We start from the raw sequence: 26,788 nt of genomic DNA on the forward strand, positions 1-26,788 counted from the left end.
GCCTGTTCTACTGGCATAGTTCATGGCAAACCCATTCATTCTCAGAAGTGTCCCAATTTGGATTATAAATTATAGTCACTCTTATTTTAAGCCACAATTCCTTTTTGTAACAGAATACGGTATGGATAAATGTGCATGGTACTGCCAAAAGACTTCAGCTTTTTCTGTACTTTTTTTTAATATGGAGAATGAATTTGCACTTTATATGATTGAAAATTATTTTTAAAAAGTTATCTTTACATACTCATACTGTATTATCTTGTTATCCATCCCTTGGGATTATAATGAACTAGATAATAAGGGTATTAAATTTTCTTTATTTTCTATAACACAGAGAATACTACTTTTAGAGTGAACTTCATTCCCAAAAGAGAGCTTTTATAAATGGAAAAACACCTAAATATAGCTTGTAAATAAAATACAAACTCCATTGAATTTTAATATTAACTTATAAAATACAATTGTGCTGTAAAGTAACTGGATACACACATTAGCTTTTAAAATATTATCTAAGTCTTGTTTTTAGGAGAGAATTTGGTAGATTACTACATATTAAGGATCTTTTAACCGATTAATTTCCTTTATATTTACCTTCTAATGCCCAGACATCTACCCAATGACAATCATTTGACTGCATATATACTTCCTTTGGGCAATGAAGACTTATTTTGGTTTCCAAAATATCTTTTCTGACAGTACTTAAGTAGCATGTTATGTGATCATAGCTAGGAGGCACTGGGTTTTGCTTTACCCTACAAGATAACAGCCACCATCACCACGATACATCATCACAAGATAAAAACAAAGGCTTTCCAAGTTTAAAAGCAAAACACTCCCAAAATTGTGCTTAGAAGAACTCAGCTGCCAAGTCGCTGGTGTACATACTTCCAAGTTAAATCCTGCATCAAACTAAAAGAAGGGAAACACAATCAGAAGTGGTTCTATCAGTTGCTGTTAAACACTTGAGCACCTAAAGGCAGGACAGAGAGGTTTGGTTTTTGATAAATTTTTGTAACTTTAGTTTTCCCTCAAAATCAAATTTGTCAAGCTCTTATTCAGCACTGGGAACTAGGAAGCCACAGTGATTTAAGATGCAAATTGCATTGGGGTCATTTTTTGGGAATGAAAGGGATGTTTTAATTCTGCATCGTTTCACGGACCTAAAACCCAGAGATGAATATCGGGTACCAAACGCAACCCAACCAAAGGTGTGAAGAGTTCTATGTGCATGATGTTCCCTTTATACTCAGGGGATTTCCAGTTTTTAACTTGGAGGGAAGGAATTAGGATTGTCCTATTGTCCTCTAAACTTGTTGGCAGAAGAGTTAGTGCAATGATCAACTAAGCCAGTGAAAGGGTGGCTAATTTGGGATTAGAAATGGCTCAGGAAGGGTTGTTGTTTTCCTCAGACCTTCTTTTTTTTTTTTTTTTTTGAGACGGAGTCTCACCCTGTTGCCCCGGCTGGAGTGCAGTGACGGGATCTCAGCTCACAGAAACCCTTGCCTCCCAGGTTCAAGCGATTCTCCTGCCTCAGCCTCCCAGGTAGCTGGGATTACAGGTGTGCACCACCACGCCCAGCTAATTTTTTTTTTAATTTTTAGTAGAGACAGTGTTTCACTATGTTGGCCAGGCTGGTCTCGAACTCCTGACCTTGTGATCTGCCTGCCTCAGATTCCCGAAGTGCTGGGATTACAAGCACGAGCCACCGTGCCTGGCCTTGTTCTCAGACCTTTTAAGTTTTTCAGTATAAATTGAATTCAATCCACATAGGCCATACTATATAGATGGTATTAATAACTAAGTGAATTTGAATTTCAGAAGATAAGCTGTCACATTACAAACTAGTTTCAAATAGTCTTAAATTTTGGGTCAATAGCTTGCATAACCTTTCACACTATCAGAATTAACTACATTTTACAAGTTACCTTCCAACCCATAGCCATATGGTCATACACAGTTGCAATAAGTGCACATACAATTTGGGGTTCATCTTTTACCAATTAAAAGTTAAGGAAGCAAGGATCTTGTTAAAATTCAGGGGTTTTTGGGAGGCTGAGACAGGCGGATCACGAGGTCAGGAGATCGAGACCATCCTGGCTAACACGGTGAAACCCCGTCTGTACTAAAAAATACAAAAAACTAGCTGGGCGAGGTGGCGGGCACCTGTAGTCCCAGCTACTTGGGAAGCTGAGGCAGAAGAATGGCGTGAACCCGGGAGGCGGAGTTTGCAGTGAGCTGAGATGGGGCCACTGCACTCCAGCCTGGGCAACAGAGCGAGACTCCGTCTCAAAAAAAAAAAAAAAAAAAAAAAAAAATTCAGGGGTGTTTCTCCCTACCTATTTTATATAATGATATAATGGGCACCTGGTATGTGTGGGCAGCTTTTCATATAACTTCAAACAAGAAAGTAGCCTTTATACAAGTCTATCTTTATTTGTAAAAAATAACATACAACTAAAGCTAATTTGATTTTTAAAATCAAAGTTCATTTAGTGATAATGTACACTTTATAAAACTGTAGTAAAATACTGACATTTGATAGTTATAAACAAAGTATCATTCATGTAAAAATCATGTTATAGCATGTAAAATTTAATTAGAAAATTCATAGCTCACAAAAGTACATATATTTTGTTGATAGCTCGAGAACATTATCATAAATTTACTTAAGATACAGAACAAAATTCACAGTGAGGCTTGACATTTAGTACTATAAAATTTTATGCTGGATCCACTGATACTTTTGTTAATAAGGTGCACTTGAAATAATTGAGACAACCAATGAGCTGATATTTTATCGTATAACCAGGATCTATTGGTTTTACAGTATGTCTAGTAATCAATTATTTCACCAATAATTTAAGAGACAGAGATCTAGTTGAAAATGCCATTGACAGATACCCTTAACACGATAATTAAAATAAAAAGCACTAGCAGCTTTGATTTCCATTTCCATGAACGTGTACAAGATAAATCTGTATTTTAGTTAAAATTTGTACAAAAAGTCAAGCCCTGAAGTAGTTTTTCCCCCAAAAGTTCTGATGTTAAAACTTAAAAAAAAAAAAGAGAGAGGTAGTGTGTAAAAATATTTTTACTTAAAATGTTGAACCCCTGCACCACTTATATTATAAATGAAAGTTAACCTTCTACATACTAACATTATTTTGCCATTCAAGAGTCAAATTTATAAGACTCACAGAATGTTAAAGCCGGAATGCCATTAAAAATAGTATATAAATGGAAGAACTTCGGTGAATTCAACAAAAAGTACATCATATTACATAGTGTTGTGTAGTCAGTTAATAGTTTACTGATAATATGCTTAGTGGTAATGTGAACAAAATACATTGAAGTATTCTGAGTCAAGTGATATTCATGTAATCAAGACTTCTTCATATATTTTACCATATAGAGAAAACATCCTTCAAAACGGAGTCATTTGAATCTTCATTGTTTTAATAGCACACAATTGTTAAAAAGATATTCATACTAGCCCTACTATAAAGTTAATTAATAAATAACTCTCCATAAGCCATAGGGAACTTATGTACTTCATAATATTTTTAGTTTCTATATACAAGCATACCATTGTGCTTGTGCACATTGTACAATAAAATCAGGCAAGGAATTAAAGTTAGCAGCCTTACTCTTAGCTTGTTCTAAGTGGATGCACTGGAAAGTAATAAATAGCCTCATAAAATTAACAGTGATAAACTCTACCTGTCACAGGTGAATACTATGTAGTTTTCATAAAGTGTAGGCAGTGTTTCTAGAAATCCCATGAAGGAAAACCCAATTTTTTTTTTTTTTTTTTTTTTGGTATAAAAAGTGCACAAGTTTGTCCTATGTGTTAAAACCTCTTAATTTGGATGCATTTTTTATCCAAAATGATGCATACTTGAATGCATTAAAAGCACACCAACAAAAATACACTAACAACAAAACGAATGATTTCAAACGAGACTGGGAATGGGAACAAGAACAGGTTAAAGGAGAGACTTCCATGTTTCCAAAGTCAAGAGAACTGCCTTTTAAAACATAAATTATAGCCATACAGAATTAATTTGCAAATATGAAAGCTACAGGAAGGACAAACACCAACTTGAACAACTGTTGCAGAGTTTCATAACTCAAGAAAAGACAGCTTCCTGGCCGAGTACGGTGGCTCATGCCTGCAATCCAGCACTTTGGGCGGCCGAGATGGGCAGATCATTTGAGGTCAGGAATTCGAGATCCGCCTGACTAACATGGTGAAACCCCGTCTCTACTAAAAATACAAAAAAATAAGCCGGACGTGTTGGCACACACCTGTAACCTCAGTTACTCAGGAGGCTGAGGCAGAAGAACTGCTTGAATCTGGGAGCTGAGATTGCACCACTGCACTCCAGCCTGGGCGACAGAGACAAAAAAAAAAAAAAAAAAAAAAAAAAAAAAAGAGAGAGCGAGCTTCCTGAGCTTTATAATATGGGAAGCAACCCCTAAAAACAGCCAAGTGGTTTGATTCTTAGAAACTGGAAATGCACTTGAGAACATCATTTGTTACAATTTATTAGAGAGGAATATTAAAAAAACAAAAATCAAAAAAATCAAAATAGGCTGGGCATGGTGGCTGTAATCCTAGCACTTTGGGAAGCCGAGGCAGGACTGCTTGAGCCCAGGAGTTCAAGACCAGCTTGGGCAACATGGCAAAACTCTGTCTCTACAAAAAATACAAAAAGTAGCCAGGTGTCGTGGTATGTGCCTGTGGTCCCAGCTACTCAGGAGGCTGAGGTGGGAGGACTGCTTGAGCCCAGGAGGTTGAGGCTGCAGTGAGCTGTGATCATGTCACTGCACTCCAGCTTGGGCAACAGAGTGAGACCCAGTCACTAAAAAAATAAAAAATAAAAAATAAAATAAAATGTTGGGAACATAAGACCTTTAAGAGCTGAGGTCCCCAGTGTACCAAAAGAGAGAATCAGACTTCACATTAGAATTTTAAAAATACAGTTAAAGGAAAAATTAACTGGGCTCTGCATAGCAGGTTAAATATGCAACCACTTCCAACAGAAATGATCTAGTCTTCTCGCATAGTTCCAAGAATGTGCTTTAACATCTGATTCTCCAGACAAAAAAGTAAAAGCACGTAACTTCATCAGCAAAGGCCCCTTTGTTTTGGACTTAAATTCACCTCTGATCCACCAAAGTTTGTATTAACAATTATCAGACTACTACTTTAATAATATTGTAAGCTTGCAACGTTACTCGTCTCATGCCTATTCCACGTCACTGGTCAGAGGTATATATGCTTTTAAACTAGCCAAATGTACAAGTTCTCATGGCATCCTCACTCTGAAAACATTCAAACAATGGTTTCATAATGTTATGATTGTTCCATCTTCTTCTAAGAGTTTTTGATCTGGAGCATGTGTTTCAAATTCCGTGTTTGAGCCACTTGCTATGGGTGCTAAGCTCACTTCATTAGAGGGAATAAAGCCATTCTGTCCAGACTCAAAGCTTAGCTCTATCTGTGTTAATGACTCCAGGCTCTCGGTATTAGGAACAGCTTTTGGAATCTGCTGTGGCACTCCATTGTCTTCAATGATAATGTCATCTTCATCGCTGTCTTCATCCTCTGGCTCACAGCTTGGTTCAATGTGCTGTGGGGAGCCAAGAAGGCTGTTATCGGTAGACTGGCCAGAACTGCCAGAAGTCCGACTGTTCCTCACAACATTATTCCTCTGGTTTGCCGGTCTCACTGTTATGATGAGGTTACGGCTATTTGCAATCATCATGTCTGTTACTTGATCAAGGCTCTTCCCTGAAACTTCTATGCCATTAACTTCTAAAACTTCATCATTAACAGCTAATAGTCCTGTACTTTGAGCCAGACCTCCTGGGACAAGCCTGGATATAAAGATCCCTGGAACCTTTTCTAAGCCATGTGGTGTTACCCTGACACTGGAGCCATCCCGGATGTAGAATCCTAGGGGTTTCTCAGTGCCATATTTGTAAAGACGTACCCTACGATGTGTTTCTGGAAGAATATCCACGTCTATAATAGAAGACACAGGTCTAAAGTCTTGGGGCATACTAATGACTATATGTGGCTTTTTTCTATGGTTGTCAGGACGCAATACGTTGGTTAAAACATTCTTCTTCTTTATTAGCGTGTCTGTACCAAAGGCACTGTAGTCTGCTTCTTCTGTTTAAAAATAAAACAAAATAATTATAGAAATGCTGTAAAAATATCTATTCACTTGCGGCAGAATCTGTACAGAAAGGATAACTCAAAATATATTTGGTATATAAACAAACTAGGTAATAAGCTTATTTGCTAATCAGATCATAATCTAGTACAGTAGTAAAATGCCATACCAGAAAAAACCACTAGGTGGCCATCTCAAATACACATCACAAAATAAACCAATGTTGAAGTTAAATTTGATAGAGCTCAATCACTATTAAACATTAAATATGGCAAATGAAATTATGATAGATCTTACATATTCTTTTTTTTTTTCTTTGAGATGGTCTCACTCTGTCGCCCAGGCTGAGTGCAGTGGCGTGACCTTGGCTCACAGCAACCTCTGCCTCCTGGGTTCACAAGCAATTCTCCTGCCTCACCCTACCGAGTAGCTGGAACTACAGGTGTGTGCCACCAGGCCTGGCTAATTTTTTTTGTATTTTTAGTACAGACGGGGTTCCACTGTGTTAGCCAGGATGGTCTCGATCTCCTGACCTCGTGATCCGCCCACCTCGGCCTCCCGAAGTGCTGGAATTACAGGCGTGAGCCACAGCACCTAGCCAGATCTTACATATTCTTAAACATCATTAAATATATATGTATTTTTCCTTTTTTTTGAATAGGGTCTTGTTATGTTGCCCAGGCTGGTTTTGAACTCCTGGCCTCAGGAGATCCTCTTGCCTCAGCCTCGCAATGTGCTAGGAGTACAGGTGAGAGCTACTGTGTCCGGCCTTAAAACATGATTTTAAACCAGTTTTTTTTTTTTTTTTTTTGAGACGGAGTCTTGCTCTGTCGCCCGGGCTGGAGTGCAGTGGCCGGATCTCAGCTCCTCAGCTCACTGCAAGCTCCACCTCCCAGGTTCACGCCATTCTCCTGCCTCAGCCTCCCGTGTAGCTGGGACTACAGGTGCCCGCCACCTCGCCCAGCTAGTTTTTTGTATTTTTTAGTAGAGACGGGTGTTAGCCAGGATGGTCTCGATCTCCTGACCTCATGATCCGCCCATCTTGGCCTCCCAAAGTGCTGGGATTACAGGCTTGAGCCACCACACCTGGCCAAACCAGCTTCTTAAAATACATTTTTCCGTCATTTGTTTAAAAAACTTGTAATGTGGTTGGGCGCGGTGCCTCACGCCTACAATCCCAGTACTTCTCTGGGAGGCCATGGTGGGTGGATCACTTGAGCCCAGCCTGGGCAACAGCGTGAGACCCTGTCTTTACAAAAAGTAAAAAAAATTAGCCAGGTGTGGTAGCGTCTGCCTGTAGTCCCAGCTACTTGGGAGACTGAGATGGGAGGATGGCTTCACTCCAGGATTCAGGTCTGCAGTGCACTATGATCACCGCACTCCAGCCTGGGTGACAAAACAAAAACACGCCTGCAATTTACATGTTTATCATATGCAACTCAAAGACTTGAAATGGGATATCTGATTCTCAAAGTAAATCAAGAGAGTAAAATCATAAACCAATATCAGAGGCTGAGTGGGCAGATAATGTAATTGATGCTGGTGCATATCAAACACACACTTAGGAATTTTGGTCTTCTGCTGATAAACACTCTCCCTCAGTTTTCTGAGAGAGTTCTTTTTTGTTGCTATTGTTTGAGACAGAGTCTCGCTCTGTCATCCTGGCTGGAGTACAGAGGCATGATCTCAGCTCACTGCAACCTCCGCCTCCCAGGTTCAAGCGATTCTCCTGCCTTAGCCTCCCAAGTGGCTGGGATTACAGGCATGTGCCACCATGCCCAGCTAATTTTTGTATTTTCAGTAGACATGGGGTTTCACTATGTTGGCCAGGTTGGTCTTGATTGAACTCCTGACCTCAGGTGATCCACCTGCCTCAGCTTCCCAAAGTGCTGGAATTACAGGCGTGAGCACTTGCCCAGCAGGAATTCTTGATCTCTCATGTTCATTTTGAAAGAAGCAAAGGTAGAGTTTTAACTTTTTTCTTTACTGTGTGAAAAACTATTCATAAAGTGCAATGATATTTTGTCCTCAGTGGTGGTGACACAGACAATAGGAAGTAGTAGGACTCTGGCAAACTGGAGAGCTCCTGCCTCATTTAGATGGCATAGCTGCTTCTCAGTTCCTGGCAGATTTTCTTCATGCCAGAAAGTCTTGGTTTTAGGCAAAATCTTCCCATCTTTAAATACTGCCACCGAATTAAACAATAAACTAAAAGGGAAAACAGAACACCTAACACCAGATATGGTTAAATTTATATGGCTGAAGGAAGATAGTCTATAAATAAAACATTTCATCAGAGAATGAGAGGTAAAAGGGAAAATGAAACTAACAGCAGAAACAAAAGTTAAAATAGTATTTTCAAAAATAACTACAACGAGGATAAACTAAAAAGTGAAATTTACATGAATTTAAAAAAAAAAAAAACTTCAATAATGCCTCTCCCTGGTTTTCTAGGGGCTAGACAAAAAAAAAGAAAAGAAAAAAAGAAAGAAAAGAAAACAAACAAACAAACAAAAAATAAATGGCTTCCCTCCTCCACAAAAGAAATAGTTGAAAATCCTAGTCTCAACAGCTGCCACAGAAAACACCAATCTCACCATCTTGCATTTGTATAGTGCTTCAATTCATATTCTCTTGCTTAATCCTGAACCCCCTCATTGCTAAACTATTATCATCTTCACTTTATAACCAAGAAATTAAGGATACAATGTTAAGTTATAGAGAAAGAACTAGAGTCCAGGTTTTCTTACTAGATTAGTATCTTCCAAGTCACAATAATGAATGCCAAGTATCAATTATGTCAGAGCACAGGGAGCTTTAGTATTCTTTTCTGATGCTGCGTGGACACTTTTCAAAACCTAGTTTCAGATAAATATATAAGGTTAGGGGTACCCTATTTTTTTGGCATTTTTTCCCCCTTGTGGACACTTGTCATCATTTATAAAGTATTTGCACTGGGCTCTTACAGAGACAGAAATGTATTTATAATATGGCTTTGGATATAAATTCATTGGTACAACAATCTTTTTGGCAAAAAAACCTATCAAGAATAGTCTTCTGGTAATGTGTTTTCTCAAAATCATACACATTTCTGTTTTAAAACAACCAATAAGGAAAGTCTACATAACATTTATAAGGGAAATTCCAGACTGTACAAACTGAGAACAATATTAAGTTGCCTACATACCTACTCATGGGAAACCTAACCAAAAAAACCCCGAATCTGCATAATTTGGCATCACATCCAGACTCCATTTGAATGCTCTCTGCTAAATTCTCAAAAGCAATATGCCCCAGTACAAAGCCACCTTTGTTCTCCCATCTAGCTAATCAGTTTCCAGGCACTGGGAAAGAAAATATTTTGGCAGAAAGCCAGGGTTCAGGATGTTAAAGTGTAAAGGTGAATGTCCACAAGGAATTGGAGTTGACTTTCTACCTGAATACTATCAGAGCATTAAACTCAGAATGAGATGAAAAGTTTGAAAACTTGAGCATAGCCATTGTCCACTTGTATAATTTCACTTATGCAACAGTACATGATATGGGCTGATACAGCAGCACCACATTTATCCCAAGCCTTTTCTTCAGTCAATGATCTTGGCTAACTGAACAGACAAGGATCCACCTAGAAGGCCTCTAAATAGTCAAGCTGGATGTCTTACTTTCTTACACACAAATAGTGGCTGTTCTTCACTCACCCTGCAGGGCCTCCCTCTAAACCTCTTACTCTTTAAACATTAATTCTGAAAAGCCTAGTAATCTCATTCCTTTGCTCAGAGAGGGTCATAAACCACACATTCAGAGCAAAGGGTAAGGATCCACTTGTGGGTGGCAGGCAGATATAAGACATAAAAGCTTTACAGTGAGTAAAAAGCAAATCTAGAAGAAAAAAACTTCTACATAAGCTCCATCAGCATCCCCATATGGTAACAAAACAGCAACCGTTATAGTACAGTCATCAACAAAGTTCAAGATTATGCCCCATTTGAAGTTCAGAGGAAGAAATCAAATAATGAAATAATTTTTTACAATGTTCTAATCCAGGGGTTGACAACCATTTTCTGTCAAGAGTCAGACAGTAAATGTCTAGGTATTACAGGCCATATAATCCCTCTTGTAAAAGCAACCACAGACAATCCATAAAAGAATATACGGCCAGGCATGATGGCTCATGCCTGTAATCCCAGCACTTTGGGAGGCCGAGGTGAGAGGGCTGCTTGAGCTTAGTAGTTCAAGACCAGCCTGGGTAACATAGCAGGACCCTGTCTCTACAAAAAAAAATTTAAAAATTAGCCAAACCGGGCACGGGGGGAGGCCGAGGCGGGCGGATCACGAGGTCAGGAGATCGAGACCATCCTGGCTAACACGGTGAAACCCCGTCTCTACTAAAACTACAAAAAAACTAGCCGGGCGAGGTGGCGGGCACCTGTAGTCCCAGCTACTCGGGAGGCTGAGGCAGGAGAATGGCATGAACCCGGGAGGCGGAGCTTGCAGTGAGCTGAGATCCGGCCACTGCACTCCAGCCTGGGCGACAGAGCGAGACTCCGTCTCAAAAAAAAAAAAAAAAAAAAAAAAAGGTTAAATGAGATAGATCTGGCAACGTTTTTTTTTTGAGATGGAGTTTCGCTCTGGAGTGCAGTGACACGATCTCGGCTGTGTCACTGCATGATCTCGGCTGAGTGCAGTGACAATATCCAGAAGAGGGAGGGCCAGACAGACAAAGAAATCCAATACAGCTAGAACACAGGGTGAAAAGTGGGAGGGAGGGAGGGAGGGAGAACGGGAAGGAGGGAGGAGTCAGGAGCTGAGTCAGAGGCAGCCAGGGGCCAAACAGACAAACAGGGCCTCCTAGGAAGTACCAAGGTTTACAGACTTTAGCCTAAGGGCAAAGGGAAGAAAACCAAGGATTTTAAGGGAAGACAGAGATGGTAAGCTCATTTGGTTTTTCTACAAAGCTCACTCTGGCTGCAAGTTGGAGAAGCACGTGAGGGGGAGGACAAGAAGCTACTGTAGCCAGCGCAGTGGCTCACACCTGTAATCCCAGCACTTTGGCAGGGCGAGGCTGGGGATTACCCAAGGTCGGGAGTTCGTGACCAGCCTGACCAACATGGAGAAACCCCATCTCTACTAAAAATACACAATTAGCCAGGCATGATGGCGCATGCCTGTAATCCCAGCCACTCAGGAGGATGAGGCAGGAGACTCACTTGAACCCAGGAGGTGGAGGTTGTGGTGAGCTGAGATCACGCCACTGCACTCTAGCCTGGGCAACAAGAGCGAGACTGCTTCTCAGGGGGGAAAAAAAAAAAAAAGCAGCGGTTACTTCAGTAAATTAGGATAGCACCTGGCCTGGAGCAGAGGACGTGGAAATGGGGAGACAAATCTGCAAAATAACTAGAACACAGTTTTAACAGGCTTGGTGACTGACTAAAAAATAGGTATGTGTCAAAGATGACACCCAGGTTTCTGTTGTGAATAACTGGTGTCACATACTGAGATGTTACTCCACAATTTCTTTCTTTTCTTTTTTTTTTTTTTTTTTTGAGACAGAGTCTCGCTCTGTCGCCCAGGCTGGAGTGCAGTAGCGCGATCTCGGCTCACTGCAAGCTCTGCCTCCTGGGTTCGCGCCATTCTCCTGCCTCAGCCTCCCAAGTAGCTGGGACTACAGGTGCCCACCACCACGCCCAGCTAATTTTTTGTATTTTTAGTGGAGACACCCTGTCCCAGGATGGTCTCAATCTCCTGACTTCATGATCCACCCGCCCCGGCCTCCCAAAGTGCTGGGATTACAGGCCACAATTTATTTTTTTCATTTCTGGGACGTATCTTTTGTTAAAACTACAATTTACAATTTACTACTAAAACGTATGTTCCTTAGACAATTTTAAACTAAACTCTGATTCGTAAAAATGTAACCTTAAAAAACATCTACAAAATAATGTCCAATGCACAAAGTCTAAGAGATGATTTAGATGCCCAGTTACCAGTATCTGGGCCACAAAATCGTGCCTGTGTGAGGGCATGCCCTACGTGAGACCAAGTTTAAAGCAAAGCATTTCTAGTGTTTCTAACAAAACTAGAATAAATCGAAGAGTTAAACATACGTGTCTGGTGTCAATCAAAAATAGACTGTGTTATAGAAAGAAGTCTGGATGTAGAGATTCTGACTAGATCTGGAGAGGGGTCTGTTCTGTAGCACCTCAACAGATCCTCCACCTGGCTGATTATCAGGACTGGCTGGGAAGCTTTTAAAAATACACATTTCCCTGGCTGAATTCCAAACTGACAGGAATGACCTGAGTATTTTTAAAAGGCACAAGCTTTAAACATTTTAAAAAAATTTTTGGTGCACAGCAATAACCTCAACAATGACAGCGGAAAAGTCTATTCTGTACCTTCTCTTCCCCGTCTCCTGAATCAATTAGGATAAATTCTAATACTCTTAACAGGGAATGGCGGATTGGGATCCTCCTCATCAAAATAACTTTTAAGATACCAGGTTTCTTGTGTTCTGTTTTTGCTCCCATGATAACTGCTCTAAGAATAGAGTATGGGATTTTTCTTCTAACAATAAATTGTTATAAAAATTTTTCAAGCTATCCAACACCACTATCTTAAACTTCAGACTATAAAGTAGTTCACATATTGAATTGTAAGCTTTCACTTTAAAGGAATTTTAGTAGAGTATCAGATGTTAAAAGATCACATAGTTTTAAATTTTTAAATGGTTTTGCAATTTGCTTTTCAAAAATCACTTGGGGGCCAGGCGTGGTGGCTCATATGTGTAAACCCAGCACTATGGGAGGCTGAGGTGGGTGGATCACCTGAGGTCAGGAGTTTGAGACCAACCTGGCTAACATGGTGAAACCCTGTCTCTACTAAAAATACAAAAATTAGCCGGGCATGGTGGCACACGCTTGTAGTCCCAGCTACTTGGGAGGCTGAGGCAGGAGAATCGCTTGAGCCCGGGAGGTAGAGGCTGCAGTGAGTGGAAATCACACCACTGCACTCTAGCCTGAGTGACAGAGTTAAGACTCTGTCTCAAAATCAATCAATCAATAAATAAAATAAAATAATCGGGGCCAGGCACGGTGGTTCCCACCTGTAATCCCAGCACTTTGGGAGGCCAAGGTAGGTGGATCACTTGAGGTCAGGAGTTTGAGACCAGCCTGGCCAACATGGCAAAACCTTGTCTCTACTAAAAATACAAAAATTAGCTGGGCGTGGTGGCGTGCACCTGTAGTCCCAGCTACTCAGGAAGCTGAGGCACAAGAACCCAGGAGGCAGAGGTTGCAGTGAGCCAAGGTCATGCCCCTGCTGCATTCCAGCCTGGGCGACAGAGCAAGACTTTAAAAAAAAAAAAAAAAAAATCACTCGGTACATATTAAGTGTAACTTCTGCCTTATTGATGCCTAATTGAAATCAAAAAGCAAAGAAAACAGAAAATGTGCTGTATTCAAGCAGTAAAACGTAACTATACTTAATGTCATATTTTATATTAGTTTCTTGAGTGAAATGTTCATTAAGGTTTACAAAAAATCAGATTTCTAGTTAAGCATCGGCTCAACTTTGCTTAAAAGAAAGAGTGCATACATTATAGTAAACTAAGTAAGTCTGCCAGATTTAGATGCTGGGACCTGATGGTAAACAAGACAGACAGGAAACAAGTTAACATATTCTTAAATAAGATACTTCCAGGTCTTCAGAGGATGATGTGGTAAAGGTGGGAGGGTGGAGGGCTTTAGTTAGGGTAGTCAGATGAGACTCCTCTGACAAAGTTATCTGAGCTAAGTAGGAGGAGGCAGAAGTGGGAAGAGCTGAAGGTGAAGTGTCCTTAACAATAACCAAGCATAAGAGCACAGAAACAGAGACAAGGTCACAGCTGGGGGCAGTGGCTCACGCCTGTAATCCCAGAACACTTCGAGGTCAAGATGGGTGGATCACCTGAGGTCAGGAGTTTGAGACCAGCCTGGCCAACACGGTGAAACCCCATCTCTACTAAAAATACAAAAATTAGCAAGTCATGGTGGCGCACACCTGTAGTCTCAGCTACTCAGGAGGCTGAGGCAGGACAATCACTTGAATCTGGGAGGCAGAGGTTGCAGTGAGCCGAGATTGTGCCATTGCACTCCAGCCTGGGTGACAGAGCAAGACTCCACCTCAAAAAAAAAAAAAAAAAAGAAAAAGAAAAAGAAAAAGAAAAGCTCACCAAATCTGAGGAACAGGGAGGAAGCCAATGTGGCTGACTATGATGAGGGTGTGAGAGAATGAGGGAAGATGAGGTTGGGAAGTCCAAATCAGAAGGGATTTTATTCTGGTTGCAATGGGAAATCATCAGAGGGTTTTAAGCAGGAATGAACTGACTACCTACTTTCATTTTTGCTGAAGTCATATTTGTATTACATTTATATTTTTAAAATCTAAAATATTTCTGTTGAATTGCCTATTTCTAAATCAAATTCTAAGGGTTATCAATTATATAGGACATTTTACCTCTACTATTAATACATAGAAAGCATTTGCACATAGAAACATATTTCTAAGTTGTAATTCCTATGACAATAAAAACCGTCAAAAGTCTCAATAAAAATTACACCACCAATAAATAAAAACCAAAAAAGGAAATAAAACATAACCACCCTTAAAAGATGTTAGGATTAATTCCATAATCATGCAAGGGTATAATTCCATTAACAAAACATGTGGTGGTATAACCCAACTGTCATAATCTTTCTAAGGGGATAATCCAACAAAATTCTGTCAGATGGCAATACTTTAAAAACCCGCTCTATATCTGAATGCACATTCCAAACAGCAACTAACTTTTTAACAAAAATTACAATTGCTAACAAGAAAGGCCTATTATTCAACCATAATTATTTAAATTCTTCCTCCTTTTCCAGCACTCTATATGTAGCTTTCCAAGGTTCTATCCATGGTCTTCATCTCAGGTGGCCTTTATGTCTACTCCCAAAATTTTAACTATCACTTTTCGAAAAGCTTGCAAATCTAACTAGTTTTTGGATTTCTACCCTGAACTCTTGTCTACCATTTCCAATCTCCTGCATGATTGGTTAAGATTATTTGTCCTAACACAAAACTCATAATTTTCTTTTCCAAATCAATCTACTCTGCTTGTTCATGACACTGTCCCAGCTGTTAGACTCAAACCATCAAGGTATGCTCTGCTGGACTCTCCTTCACTGCAAAGCAGCCAGTGAGTGCAATGACTCCCAAGTATTTCCCCTCCTATCTTCCCACCACTGCCTCTTCCCCCCCCCCCCGCTTCCCTCCCCTCTACTTCTGGGCCAGTCTCCTCACTTCTTTACCGCCTGCTCCTGGCTCTCTACTGTAAGGCTGCTGCCCACTCCAATTCATCCTGAACAGCCAACTGAATCTTCCTAAGATCATATTCTTATTATATCGCACCCCTGTTAATTACCTACAAGATCCATCTCAGGAGACTTTAGGAACATTAATTTGTGTGTGAAAGTATTTTGTAAAATAGTCAAGTGATATAGGCAGAGGTTATCCTTGGAGGTTTATTTTGTTGGTGGACTTTAGTTCCTGAAACCCAGGAAAGATACATAATCAGTGGAATTCCAGAGCCCTGGGAGTGGTCTAATGCTTATCAACTGATTAGAAATAGTTTTCACCTTCAAAGGTAATCCCTACCCATTCTCTCAAGCTACTTTCTTTTTTAAAAAATTTTTTTGAGAAGGAGTCTAGCTCTGTCACTGAGACTGGAGTGCAGTGGTGCGATCTCGGCTCACTGCAACTTCTGCCTCCTGGCTGATTCTCCTGCCTCAGCCTCCTGAGTAGCGGGATTACAGGCATGCGCCACCACGCCCAGCTAATTTTTGTATTTTTAGTAGAGACGGGGTTTCACCATGTTGGCCATGCTAGTCACGAACTCCTGACCTCAGATCATCTGGCCACCTCAGCCTCCCAAAGTGCTGGGATTACCACGTGAGCCACCATGCCTGGCTGCTCTCAAGCTCCTTTCTGGGTTGGCTTATAAATACTGTAAGTCTTTAATTTATCCCAATACTAGGCTCAATGCTCTCATGCTGGCTTCCCAAACCACTTCATTTACAATAAAGGAATAAACGGTACATACCATAATAAACCCTACCCTGCCCATCTGCAGACACACGTACATACACACACAGAGGCTACGAGGTTAAAAAAAAAAAAGTTTTAGGACTCAAAATACATTTGAAAATTCTTGGCTGAGCATGGTGGCTCATGCCCGTAATCCCAGCACTTCTAGAGAGGTGGGGACTGGAGGATCACAGGAGACCAGGAGTTTGAGAACAGTTTGGGCAACATAGTAAGACCCAGTCTTTACAAAAAAAGAAAGAAAGAAAGAAAATTATTGCCAAATACCGATTTCAATTTTTTTGGAGGACTAATTAATATCCGTGTTTACATCCCTCCATAATAGTAACTTCCCACCTCATTTTCCATATAGTTAACTAGTTTTATACGATTTCTTTAAAAAGTATCCTAAAAGTAAAAGAAAATATTTACTGGGTGCCTACTATAAGCCAGGGCACTGCACTTAGCTCATTTAATCCTCATAGTAATTCTACAATATATTATAATCTTTCTATAGGTGCAGACATTGAGACTCAGGAAGATTAAATGGCTTTGTTTCTGGTATTTATTAACTGATAAATACAGCCCTTGAAAGTTGGTTGCCACCAAAAATCAGGAATGCTTCAGATTCCAAAGTCACACTCTTTTCACATTTTTCTGAATGGAGAATAATCCATTTGATAAAGTGAAGATTCAATAAATTCCCAATATTCAGTAAATTCCCAATTTCTACTTAAGGAAAAATAAAACCAAAGAGGTTAACACAAAAGTAACTAGAAATATAAATTTTCTAAAGTACACTTAGTGAAGCATAAAGATATTAATTAAACCAACAATATCACAAATGTTTTAACCTACGTGTTAGTTAACAGAAGAAGAAGATTCACACAAAATGTTTATTCACTAAGTTTGTGGCAAAGTCTGGGTATCCTTTCAGTGGGGAAAATACATTATTTCTATTTCTAACACAATTTTTCTGAACAGTGATACTTACCCTTCTTTTGTATAAATATCCTAAGCAGTGGATTGGCCGTTGAAACAGCTTTGTGATAATTATCATCATTATTTATAGGTAGTAAGTCTCCATGGATGTCTGCATAGCCTACCAAAACGTCAACATTGGGGATCTTATGAACATGCTGTAGTAATCCATAAAATTCCTCAAATTTTCCAGGTTTTGATCTTTCCAGCGAAAACCGACGAAATTCAGCTCCAAACTATAAACATAACAAACATATTACTTAAAAAGAAAGGTAAAAGGACCCAATTTGAAAATGCATGCAATAGAAAAATTAACGAGTAGAGCAAGTATTTTTAATTAAGGAAAGAAGATTGTCTACTGTCAGGAACCTTACTATCAGGGATTTTAAAAAGCCTAAGAAAGGCATAAGAATGTGCCTCCTGACTGCTGTGTCTCTGAAGAGCATTCCTTTCAAGAGAGGCAGGCTCAACTCAATCCCTGGGGTACCTAGGCGTTACTGCGGACTGTTCTGCATAGTGACTCAGCTCAAACCCTGTCTGGAGCCCAGACTCTGATGACAATGCTCTCCTTACTTGCATCATGGGGTACCAAAGACTTGTCCAAGTCTTTATTTCGACCAAAGGAAAGCATTTAAGTGTCCTCCCCCATAAATGGAACTAGGATTTCATGGGATGTGGTAAGAATCAACAGCAAAATATACAAAAAGAACTGTGAGCTACGTGGCATTAAGGTATGATCTTCCCTATGTTAACGCAGAAAAAAGAAGCTTTAGTAATACATCAAATGTATGTCCTATAACTATCCAATTAACACACAAAGTGTTTATGTGTTTGGCACAGTGCTAGGCCCTAGAAAGCCTTGAGCCTGGCTCCAGAAACTCACCAATTAGTGGGTAAAGAGAATAATTACTTCAGGGAGGTATTAAGAGATCACACAAATGGGGCAGAATGGGGAGGAAGACAGCCTCTATCATGCCCAATACTTATGTTCACAGTTCTGATTCTCAAGTCTGTTTCCCTACACGTCTGTTTTCCCAATGTCCAATAATTAAAAGTGACTCTTATTCAACACTAAGAACTGAGGCCGGGCGTGATGGCTCACATCTGTAATCCCAACACTTTGGGAGGCTGAGGTGGGAGGATCATAAGGTCAGGAGTTCAAAACCAGCCTAGCGAACACGGCAAAACCTGTCTCTACTAAAAATACAAAAATTAGCCAGATGTGGTGGCACATGCCTGTAGTCCCAGCTACGCAGGAGGCTGAGGCAGGAGAATCTCTTGAATCCGGGAGGCAGAGGTTGCAGTGAGCCAAGATTGTGCCACTGCACTCCAGCCTGGGCGACAGAGCAAGACTCCGTCTCAAAAAAGAAAAAAAAAAAACAAAACAAAAACACTAAGGACTGGCTTCATCTAGTCCATAATAAACAGGATTTATAACTTACTGTGGGAATAGCATGACATTTCCTCAAATGTGGAAACCTAAGAAAAGTTAATCAGCCTTCTTCAAAAAGTGTCCCAGTCATATAAGTTTGAGAAATGCTACGTAATTATGCTCTTGGGAATCACTGTGGAGACCAGCACTTTAAAGGCTCATTTAAGCCCTATGTTGATTTTTAAAAATATTTAAACAAACGTTTGCCAAATGTGTTTAACCACACTGAACTCATATTTCTTCCATTTATCTATTATTAGCAAGAAATACTAATATAAAAATATTATGTCCCAGAGAAAAAAAGAGAAATACTAATGTACTGTTGGGGCAGCCTTAAGTATCATGTTGAGAAAGCCCCTATCATCATAATTTGAGTTTACAAATATGTCAATTCATTTACCCAAAGGCCCCATGGGACATCTGGATTCACTGGTTTTGCTCTATCTAAAGTTCATCTGCCCTGCTTACACCCATACTCCTCAGTGGTTTTAAAATCAAAACTCACTAAAAACACCTCTTACTTCTAACAAAAAGTTAAAATAGTTCCCAAAACACATTCCTGAAACATAAACACTAACATCTGTCAAGAAAATAAGGTGAGTCATACCTAAGGCTCTCAAAAAGTTTAGTCACACCTTCACATTTCGAAGTAAATAAAAACTCGGGGAACACCCTTCATATCAGAGTTAGTTTTATGATGTTATCAAAAGTCACAGTTTCTCTTCCATTTTCTTTATTCTGGTATCACAACATGAAGTTGCTAGTGCTTTCTGATTCATCTACAGGGTTTATCACTTCCCTGATGTATGAATGGGAATAACACCTGATCATTTAACATTTTAGGGCTTCAATGTTTTTGTTAAAGCTTTTGGATGAAATTTCTTCGCTCAAGATTTTCTCTTGCTTAACTGTTATGATAAAAACAATAAAAAATTGTATGGCTTCATGGTATATGTGCACTTTTGCCAATGTTGGCATGGGAAAAAAAACCAAGAGAAATTGTTATGCTTCTTGCAACACAACAATAGGATTAAGAGAACTTTTTATATGAACAAAAACACTGAGAGACAAAATTAAGATTCAATCAGCAGTTATTCACTATGTGAACCATTTACAACTGTTTTATCGCCTAATCTAGTCTGCCCTAGTCATCCAGAATGCATATGGACTCCCTTCCCCCAGTGTCTGTTGGTACATTCTAGAAATGCAAACTTAATTTTCATAGTCTATTTGCCTATGAATAATAATTAGGAAATTTTATGACTTAAAGACTGTTCCAGGGTTATTAAAGGATATCACCATGATTATTAAGAATCTTCCCAACCCTAGAGATACAATTAGGAAGATAAATCAGTTACCAAAGAAAAGTCACATACTAGCTGGTACCACAAATTGAACTATAGGTATATTTACATTCTTCATTCTTTTATTATCATTACTATTTTTCCCTTCCACGTGTGAAGACAATGTTAACACTACTGCTTTATTGCATTTTTTAATTTTTTTGAGATAGAGTCTCCCTCTGTCACCCAGGCTGGAGTGCAGTGGCGCAATCTCGGCTCACTGCAATCTCCACCTCCCAGGTTCAAGCGATTCTCCTGCCTCAGCCTCCAGAGTAGCTGGGATTACAGGCATGCACCACCACACCCAGCTAATTTTTACATTTTTAGTAGATACAGGGTTTCACCATGTTGGCCAGGCTGGTCTTGAACCCCTGACCTCAGGTGATCTACCCGCCTTTTCCTCCCAAAGTGCTAGGATTACAGGTGTGAGCCACCGTGCCTGGCCAACATTACTGCTTTACATGAAGAAAAAGAGATCCTAAAAATGGACCGGAACCCAGTGTGGTGGCTAACACCTGTAGTCCCAACACTTTGGGAGGCCTAGGTGGGCATATCACTTGAGAACAGGAGTTAGAGACCAGCATGACCAATATGGCAAACCCCTGTCTCTAAAAAGATTAAAAAAATTTAAAAACAGTAAAAGAAAAATGGACCGGCTAGGTGCAGTAGCTCACGCCTGTAGTCCCAGTACTTTGAGAGGTGGACACAGGCGGATCACTTGAGCTCACATGTTCAAGATCAGCCTGGGCAACATGGAGAGACCCCGTCTCTACAAAATAAATAAATAAAAATAAGCTGGGTGTAGTGGCGCACGCCTATAGTCTTGCTACTCAGGAGGCTGAAATGGGAGAATCGCTTGAGCTCAGGTGGTTGAGGCTGCAGTGAGCCGAGATCATGTCATTGTACTCCAGCCCCGGTGACAGGGCAAGATCTTGTCTCAAACAAAAACAAAAACAAAAACAAACAAACAAAAAAAAGAACCTGCACACTACCTAGTTTTGGTTATAAACTCTTAGCAATCAGTTTCGTAAAAAGCTGTGATATCACTAAAGCAATGTCAAAGAAAATACTGTTTCAAAAATCTGTTCAAATATTTTTTAAAATATGTATCAGCAATATATACTTGAAACATATAAGGTGTCACAGACACATTAGAAACACTCCCTACCTATACCTTGCCTATTTGTCAACAGCTAGAATAGTGGGACCGACTTCATTTAGCACATGTTCCTAGAATCAGTGTATGATTCTATTTAAAAGACATAGTTCACTAAAAGCGCAGTATGGCAGTTCAAATCTATAACATGTAGTTTAGAAGTAAGTGAAAGATTCACAAGTCAGTTGACAAGAGAAAGGCAAAAAGCCTGAAATTCCAGTTTTAAAGCACTCAAAGTTTTCTTAGTACTAGAGATAAATTACTATTTGATTGTACTTATCAGTATACTTAGAATTCCTACTCATTTTTTTCTATGGAAAAAAATTAAAGACTTGCTACCAAGATTAGTGCTATAAACTTAAAATTTTAAGATCATGCAATATCACAAGTGTTTTTCTTTCCATAACCTCAACACCCACAAATCCAAACTAGACTTATAACAGAAATGCCGTAAGAAGGTTCAACCACTGGGCATGGAACCACTACTGCCACTATACACCGCTAGTGGAAAAACTCTGCTATATATTTTGGGTCATCTTAACGCTATAGCTCAAGCAAGTCACTTCAATTTGCTATGCTGTGCACAGAGGACACATGGACGTGCACATTCCTTAAATTGCTATAACTACACTTCTATTCTTACTAATTCTGAAACTAGTGCCAATCCTCATATGAGTTAAGTGCCAAATCGTTTTTTTTTTTTTTGAGATGGAGTTTTGCGCTTGTTGCCCAGCCTGAAGTGCAATGGTGCGAACTTGGCTCACTGCAACCTCCACCTCCTGGGTTCAAGCGATTCTCCTGCCTCAGCCTCTCAAGTAGCTGGAATTACAGGCATGTGCCACCATGGCCGGCTAATTTTTTGTATTTTTAGTAGAGATGGGGTTTCACCATGTTGGCCAGGCTGGTCTGGAACTCCTGACCTCAGGTGATCCACACGCCTTGGCCTCCCAAAGTGCTGAGGTTACAGGCGTGAGCCACCGCGTCCTGCCTCAAATCACATTTTTTAAATGATGTTACAAACGAATGTAGATTTTCTCGATGTGATTCTCAGTTACAGAAACTTAACAGAACTTGGCTTATCAACCCTAGACAATAAAACCATTCTACCCAGACGCTCTAGGAAGCTTTCCTCACTCCACTGGACCTCACTCAAATCACTCCATTTTACATACTCCTTGGTAGTCTTACAATCTACGATGCTCCATTACATTTTTTTAAACTGATGTACTTTCAATTTTCTCCTTTTCTGTGTTTTGGCCTTCTCAATTCTATTTTAAATGTTCTCAGGGCCCAGCCGGTGTCCCGTTTTGTATTTTGCAGAGCCTAAAAGTTATTGTTAAAAAGGCATGAAGGCTTTGCAAAAAGCAGCTTGGGGAAGTCATAACCTTTCTGAGCCTCAGTCTTCTCAGAGAATTGGACTAGATTATCTAAGCTCCTTTTCTTTAACTCAAGAAACGCTTGCTGAAAATGTTCCCGTGGCTGCCCATCACCTTCAAACTCCACCTCAAAACCCCCTTTGGAAGGCATTCCCTAACTAATCCCTCCCTACAGACTACCCTGCTCACCGAGCCTTGAGACTTAGAAATTCAGTGAATACCGCAGTAATCAGCAGCAGACTGGCATACCGTTGGTCAAGGGGAAAAGTACTTGATGTGAGTAGGTAGCAAGATGGAATGAAAAGAGCATCTAGACTCAAACTGTAAAGTGCTACTCCAACGTAAGGTGATAGTGCTAATTTTACAGATTAAATGCATACCAAAGTTAGTGCTAGAAAGAGCGCCAGCAGGAAGCAAAGCGAACTTTTAAAGGGTTGCTTAGTTCACTGGGCTCTCTCCTTCGCCGCTCGATGCGCCCCCTGAACCACAGAAAGTGGGAACAACGGGGTGGTCCAGGGACCGCACTCACAGCCCAGAAGGCAGGATTCTCCTACACCTTTTGAGCCGCCTCGCATTCCACTCAGTGTGTGCCATCCTCGGGTATACCTTGGCCCCTACTCCGGTCCGTGAACACGGGAATGAGATTTACGGAATGAGATTAAATGCTGGACTAGGTCTTCTTCCTGCCGGGGCCAGGGGCGGACACTAGCGCCCCCTGATCCCCGCGGCCCCCTCCTCGGCAAGTTTATTACCCACAGTCTCCTGCCCGCACCGTCCAGACCCCGGGGCAGCTCTGCCCGTCGCCTCCCACAGCGCTCCGAGCCTGGCCCAGCCTCTCCCAGGCCCCGGCCCCCCAGGCCCGCCGCTCCGCCCAGCCCGGGCCCCGCGCACCTTGCTCTTCACCTCCATGGTGCCCAGGCAGCCGCTGCCCGCCCCGTGCCGGTGGCTGCGGTTCATGCTGAGCGCCGAACTCCGCGACGGCCTCCTCCGGTCGGGCGGTCCCTCAGGAGCGCGGGGAGCGAGTGCGCGACCGGAGGTCTCGGAAAGCGGCTGCGGCCCGGGCGCCTCCTCACAGGCACCTGCAGAGGGGGCGGCCGCAGCTCCTGCGTCTGCACTGAGCTCCACTCCGCCAGCTACTCACACAGCGGGACCGAGGGTCGGACTGGCGGCGCGGCAGGCGGGGAAGCAGCTCCCTCCCTCCGGGCCCCGGCGGGGACGGCGACAGCCCTGGAGGAGGAGGAGGGGGCGGAGCGGAGGCCACAGGCGCCGCAACCTCTCCCTCGGCCACCTCCCCCGCGAGCCCGCGCGCGCGCACCCGAGCCAGCCACAGCCGCGGCGCGCGCGCGCGCTCACCTGCAGCTGCCGAAGCTGCCGCAATCGCTCGCGCTCCGCCCACACCCAATAGGAAGCGCGCACCTGCGCCCGCGGCGCCAACCAATCGATACACGCCTCGCGCGGTGCGTGGGCGGGCCGCCTCCTCAAAAACCCCGCCTACCACCGCACCATTGGTCCTGCGCTACGAGGGAGGGGCGGGATCACCTGAAGCCATGGACCTCCGCCCCGCATCAAGCCGGAGAGACAGAAGGCGCATGCGCGGGTTCTGGAGTTTCCGCCCCGGGAAGGCACGCGGGGAGGCCGGCCGGAAGCGCGAGCGCACCTGAAGAAGGGCTCGGCTGGGTGGGCCTTTTGCGCACGCGCGGGTGCGCGCCTCGTTGCCCAGCGCCACCGGGGGCTCGCGCCGCCTGGCGCGCGCCAGTCACATGCACTGCCCAGGGGATGGGTTGCGCCGCGCGACCGATTGCAGAGGCGCCGCGGGGCTCTTCGGTTCCCGGCGGTCCCCCTCCCCGCTTCCAATTTGGGATGCTGCAGCCCCCAACGACGCCCCTCCACTGCCCCTTGTCGTTGCTTAGGCGTCCCGCTGCAACTCTTGGTTACAAAATTCAAGTTTTCCCGCCTCTGCAGCAGTTGCTGGGGGAGAAGCTTCGGGGTCTCTTGGCTTGATTTTATCCGAAGAGACACCCTGCACACCCTAAGTCCGTCAGGTCGAAAGGGAAGGAAAGTGGGCTGAGGCGCGGGAAGGCTCCTTGCAGGCCCAGCCTCACTGAGGATTTGTACTCCGGTCTTTCAGGGCTTTTTTTTTTTTTCTTTAAACCTCTTAAGTCTTCCTCTTCCCTTCTCCCGCCATTCCTTGGCCATTCGCTGTTTCTACAAATGACAGCCTCTAGGTTGTGTTCGTTTCCCGGAGTGACCAAACTGTGTCCCAGAGCAACAAAACGCTGAATCCTTCTCTCTGAACGTCCCAAAGCCCGGCCTCTCTTCACACAGACCCTGTTGGTCATGGAGAGGCGAGGAGAAGACTGAAGATTTTGGCTGGAGGAGATTCCCAGGTCCCAAGGGCTCCCTGTGGGACCTGGGAATCCAAGAGCTGTTGAAACCTGCAAGCCAGGAAGGGGGCTGGGGAAATGGAGGTGGAGGGGAAGGTCCAACCTGAGATGTGGCAAGAAGAGTGGTTAGGATACCTTCCTCCCCTCATCTCCCTGCCCACCCTGGATGCCTCGTAACACTTGTACCCATGTTTCCCAGCACTTGTGACAAGTTCCAGGTTTCCCATTTTTGTGTGCATCTGAGTTTTGTGAGTAATCCGCCTCCAGCCTAGAATGAAAGCTTCCAAAGGCAGGGACCGCTTGTGCTTTGCTGGCATTGAGTAGCACAGAACCTGACTCCCAGCGGGTCCTCAGATGTGTCTTTGCTGGGTGCTGCAGCTGAGGGTGTCCGTTCTGCAGCCTCTTTGCCTCACCTGGGTTCAAAGGTGAGAAGCTCATTTTTTTTCCCCCCTGGAGGATTTAGGTCACCAGACGTTTGTGGGGGAATTTAAGGTTTTTCTGGCCACCTGTGGCAGCACAGGTGGAAAGGACACCAATCCAAGCTGAATAATAAATAAGCAAGCTGCCTCCCTAGGCAGCTTCGAAGGCACATAGGAGGTGACTGAAGCTCAGCCGGAAATAAAGTGCATGTCAGGGCAGCTGCAGGGCCTGTAACTCCCCTGTTTGGACTAGCACAGCAGTTCCCAACTTTTTTGTTTTCAAGACCCCTTTACACTATTAAAAATCATGGAGGACCCCAAAGTACGTTGTTTATGTGTTATGTCTTTCAGTATTTCTATCTTAGAATTAAAACGGATGTGTCTAAAACATGGGAATACACAAGCATGCATTCCAACTGTCATCAGAGTGATGATGTCATCACATGTCTCATCCCTTCTGGAAAACTCTATCGTATACTCAGGAGACAATGAGAATGTGGAGAACAAATGATGTCTTAGTTTTGTGAAAGCAGTTTTGGCCTTTCAAAGACCCCCATAAAGGGGTCTCAGGGACTCCCAGAGACCACACTCTCATCATGGCTGGACTGGAAACCATGTCACCACCTTTAGAGAGCTCCTTTCTTAGGTCTCCTCCTCCTCTCCCTGATTGGCAGGGCCACACCCTGGGAGCAGTACCCCAGTTCTGTGTGAGTGTTGGGTGGTTGAGTTTTACTCCTGTTATCAGTACTGATTTATCAGGCCCTCTTGAAAAGGAAGTTCGTGGGTGCCAGTGCACCTGCGTGGGCCCTGCATTCCTGGAGGTGTTGTCACATCCTCTCTCCCTTCCCCGGGTGTGGCATCCCTCTTTACTTGGACTTTCCTTTCTAGAGGGAGGGCCAGACCAGAGCTTCCTGGATTTCCTAAGGAAAATTATTTCAACCTGTGCACCTGGGTTGTATAAGGAAGAAATGTGGAAAATAGTTGGAATTTGATAAAGGTATTGTGAAGGAAGAAAACCCTTTAATTCTGAGAGATGTTAAGGCCACAAGTGTGTTCACTGGGCCTGAATTTCAGCCCAGTGAACTTGAGAAGCAAGTTCTTGAGAAGCATGATCAGCACAGACAAGGATTTTATATTCCCGTTTCTTCCAGTTGAAGGCTAACCCTAACCTTATTTCTCTCCATCATCCCTCTCCACCCCCAAATCCTCAAGCTAAAGCTGATCAAGACTTACACGTGGCCTGAAAAGCTAGTCCCTTGCCTGGGAGAGTTAATATTCAGTGAGTTAGGGAGATAAGTAAGGTGAACACATGACATTCGGGACTCTCTAAATTATAGGTTCACAAAATTGTTAGTCCAGAATGGGCTACCAGAGATAATCATGCCCATACACTGTCAGGCCTCTCCACTCT

The 26,788-nt window shown here is 42.4% G+C and overlaps 1 protein-coding gene across 2 annotated transcripts; it reads right to left on the reverse strand.

Annotated features, from left to right (window-relative positions):
• Positions 1–2,410: 2,410 nt before the first annotated feature.
• On the reverse strand, positions 2,411–23,933 carry PARD6B (par-6 family cell polarity regulator beta). 2 transcript variants are annotated; one of them, XM_008014161.3, is made up of 3 exons: positions 23,466–23,933; positions 17,281–17,503; positions 2,411–6,181 (listed from the first exon to the last, which is right to left on the reverse strand). In XM_008014161.3, exons 1-3 carry the CDS (start codon positions 23,529–23,531, stop codon positions 5,352–5,354), a joined length of 1,119 nt encoding a protein of 372 aa, XP_008012352.3. In that variant the 5' UTR covers positions 23,532–23,933; the 3' UTR covers positions 2,411–5,351. The 2 variants fall into 2 exon arrangements, with proteins under 2 accessions (XP_008012352.3, XP_072861954.1); XM_073005853.1 differs by lacking the exon at positions 23,466–23,933 and adding an exon at positions 17,642–18,589.
• Between the last annotated feature and the right edge of the window lie 2,855 nt (positions 23,934–26,788).

Source organism: Chlorocebus sabaeus, chromosome 2, assembly GCF_047675955.1.
Source record: "Chlorocebus sabaeus isolate Y175 chromosome 2, mChlSab1.0.hap1, whole genome shotgun sequence".
Taxonomy (NCBI): Eukaryota; Metazoa; Chordata; class Mammalia; order Primates; family Cercopithecidae; genus Chlorocebus; species Chlorocebus sabaeus.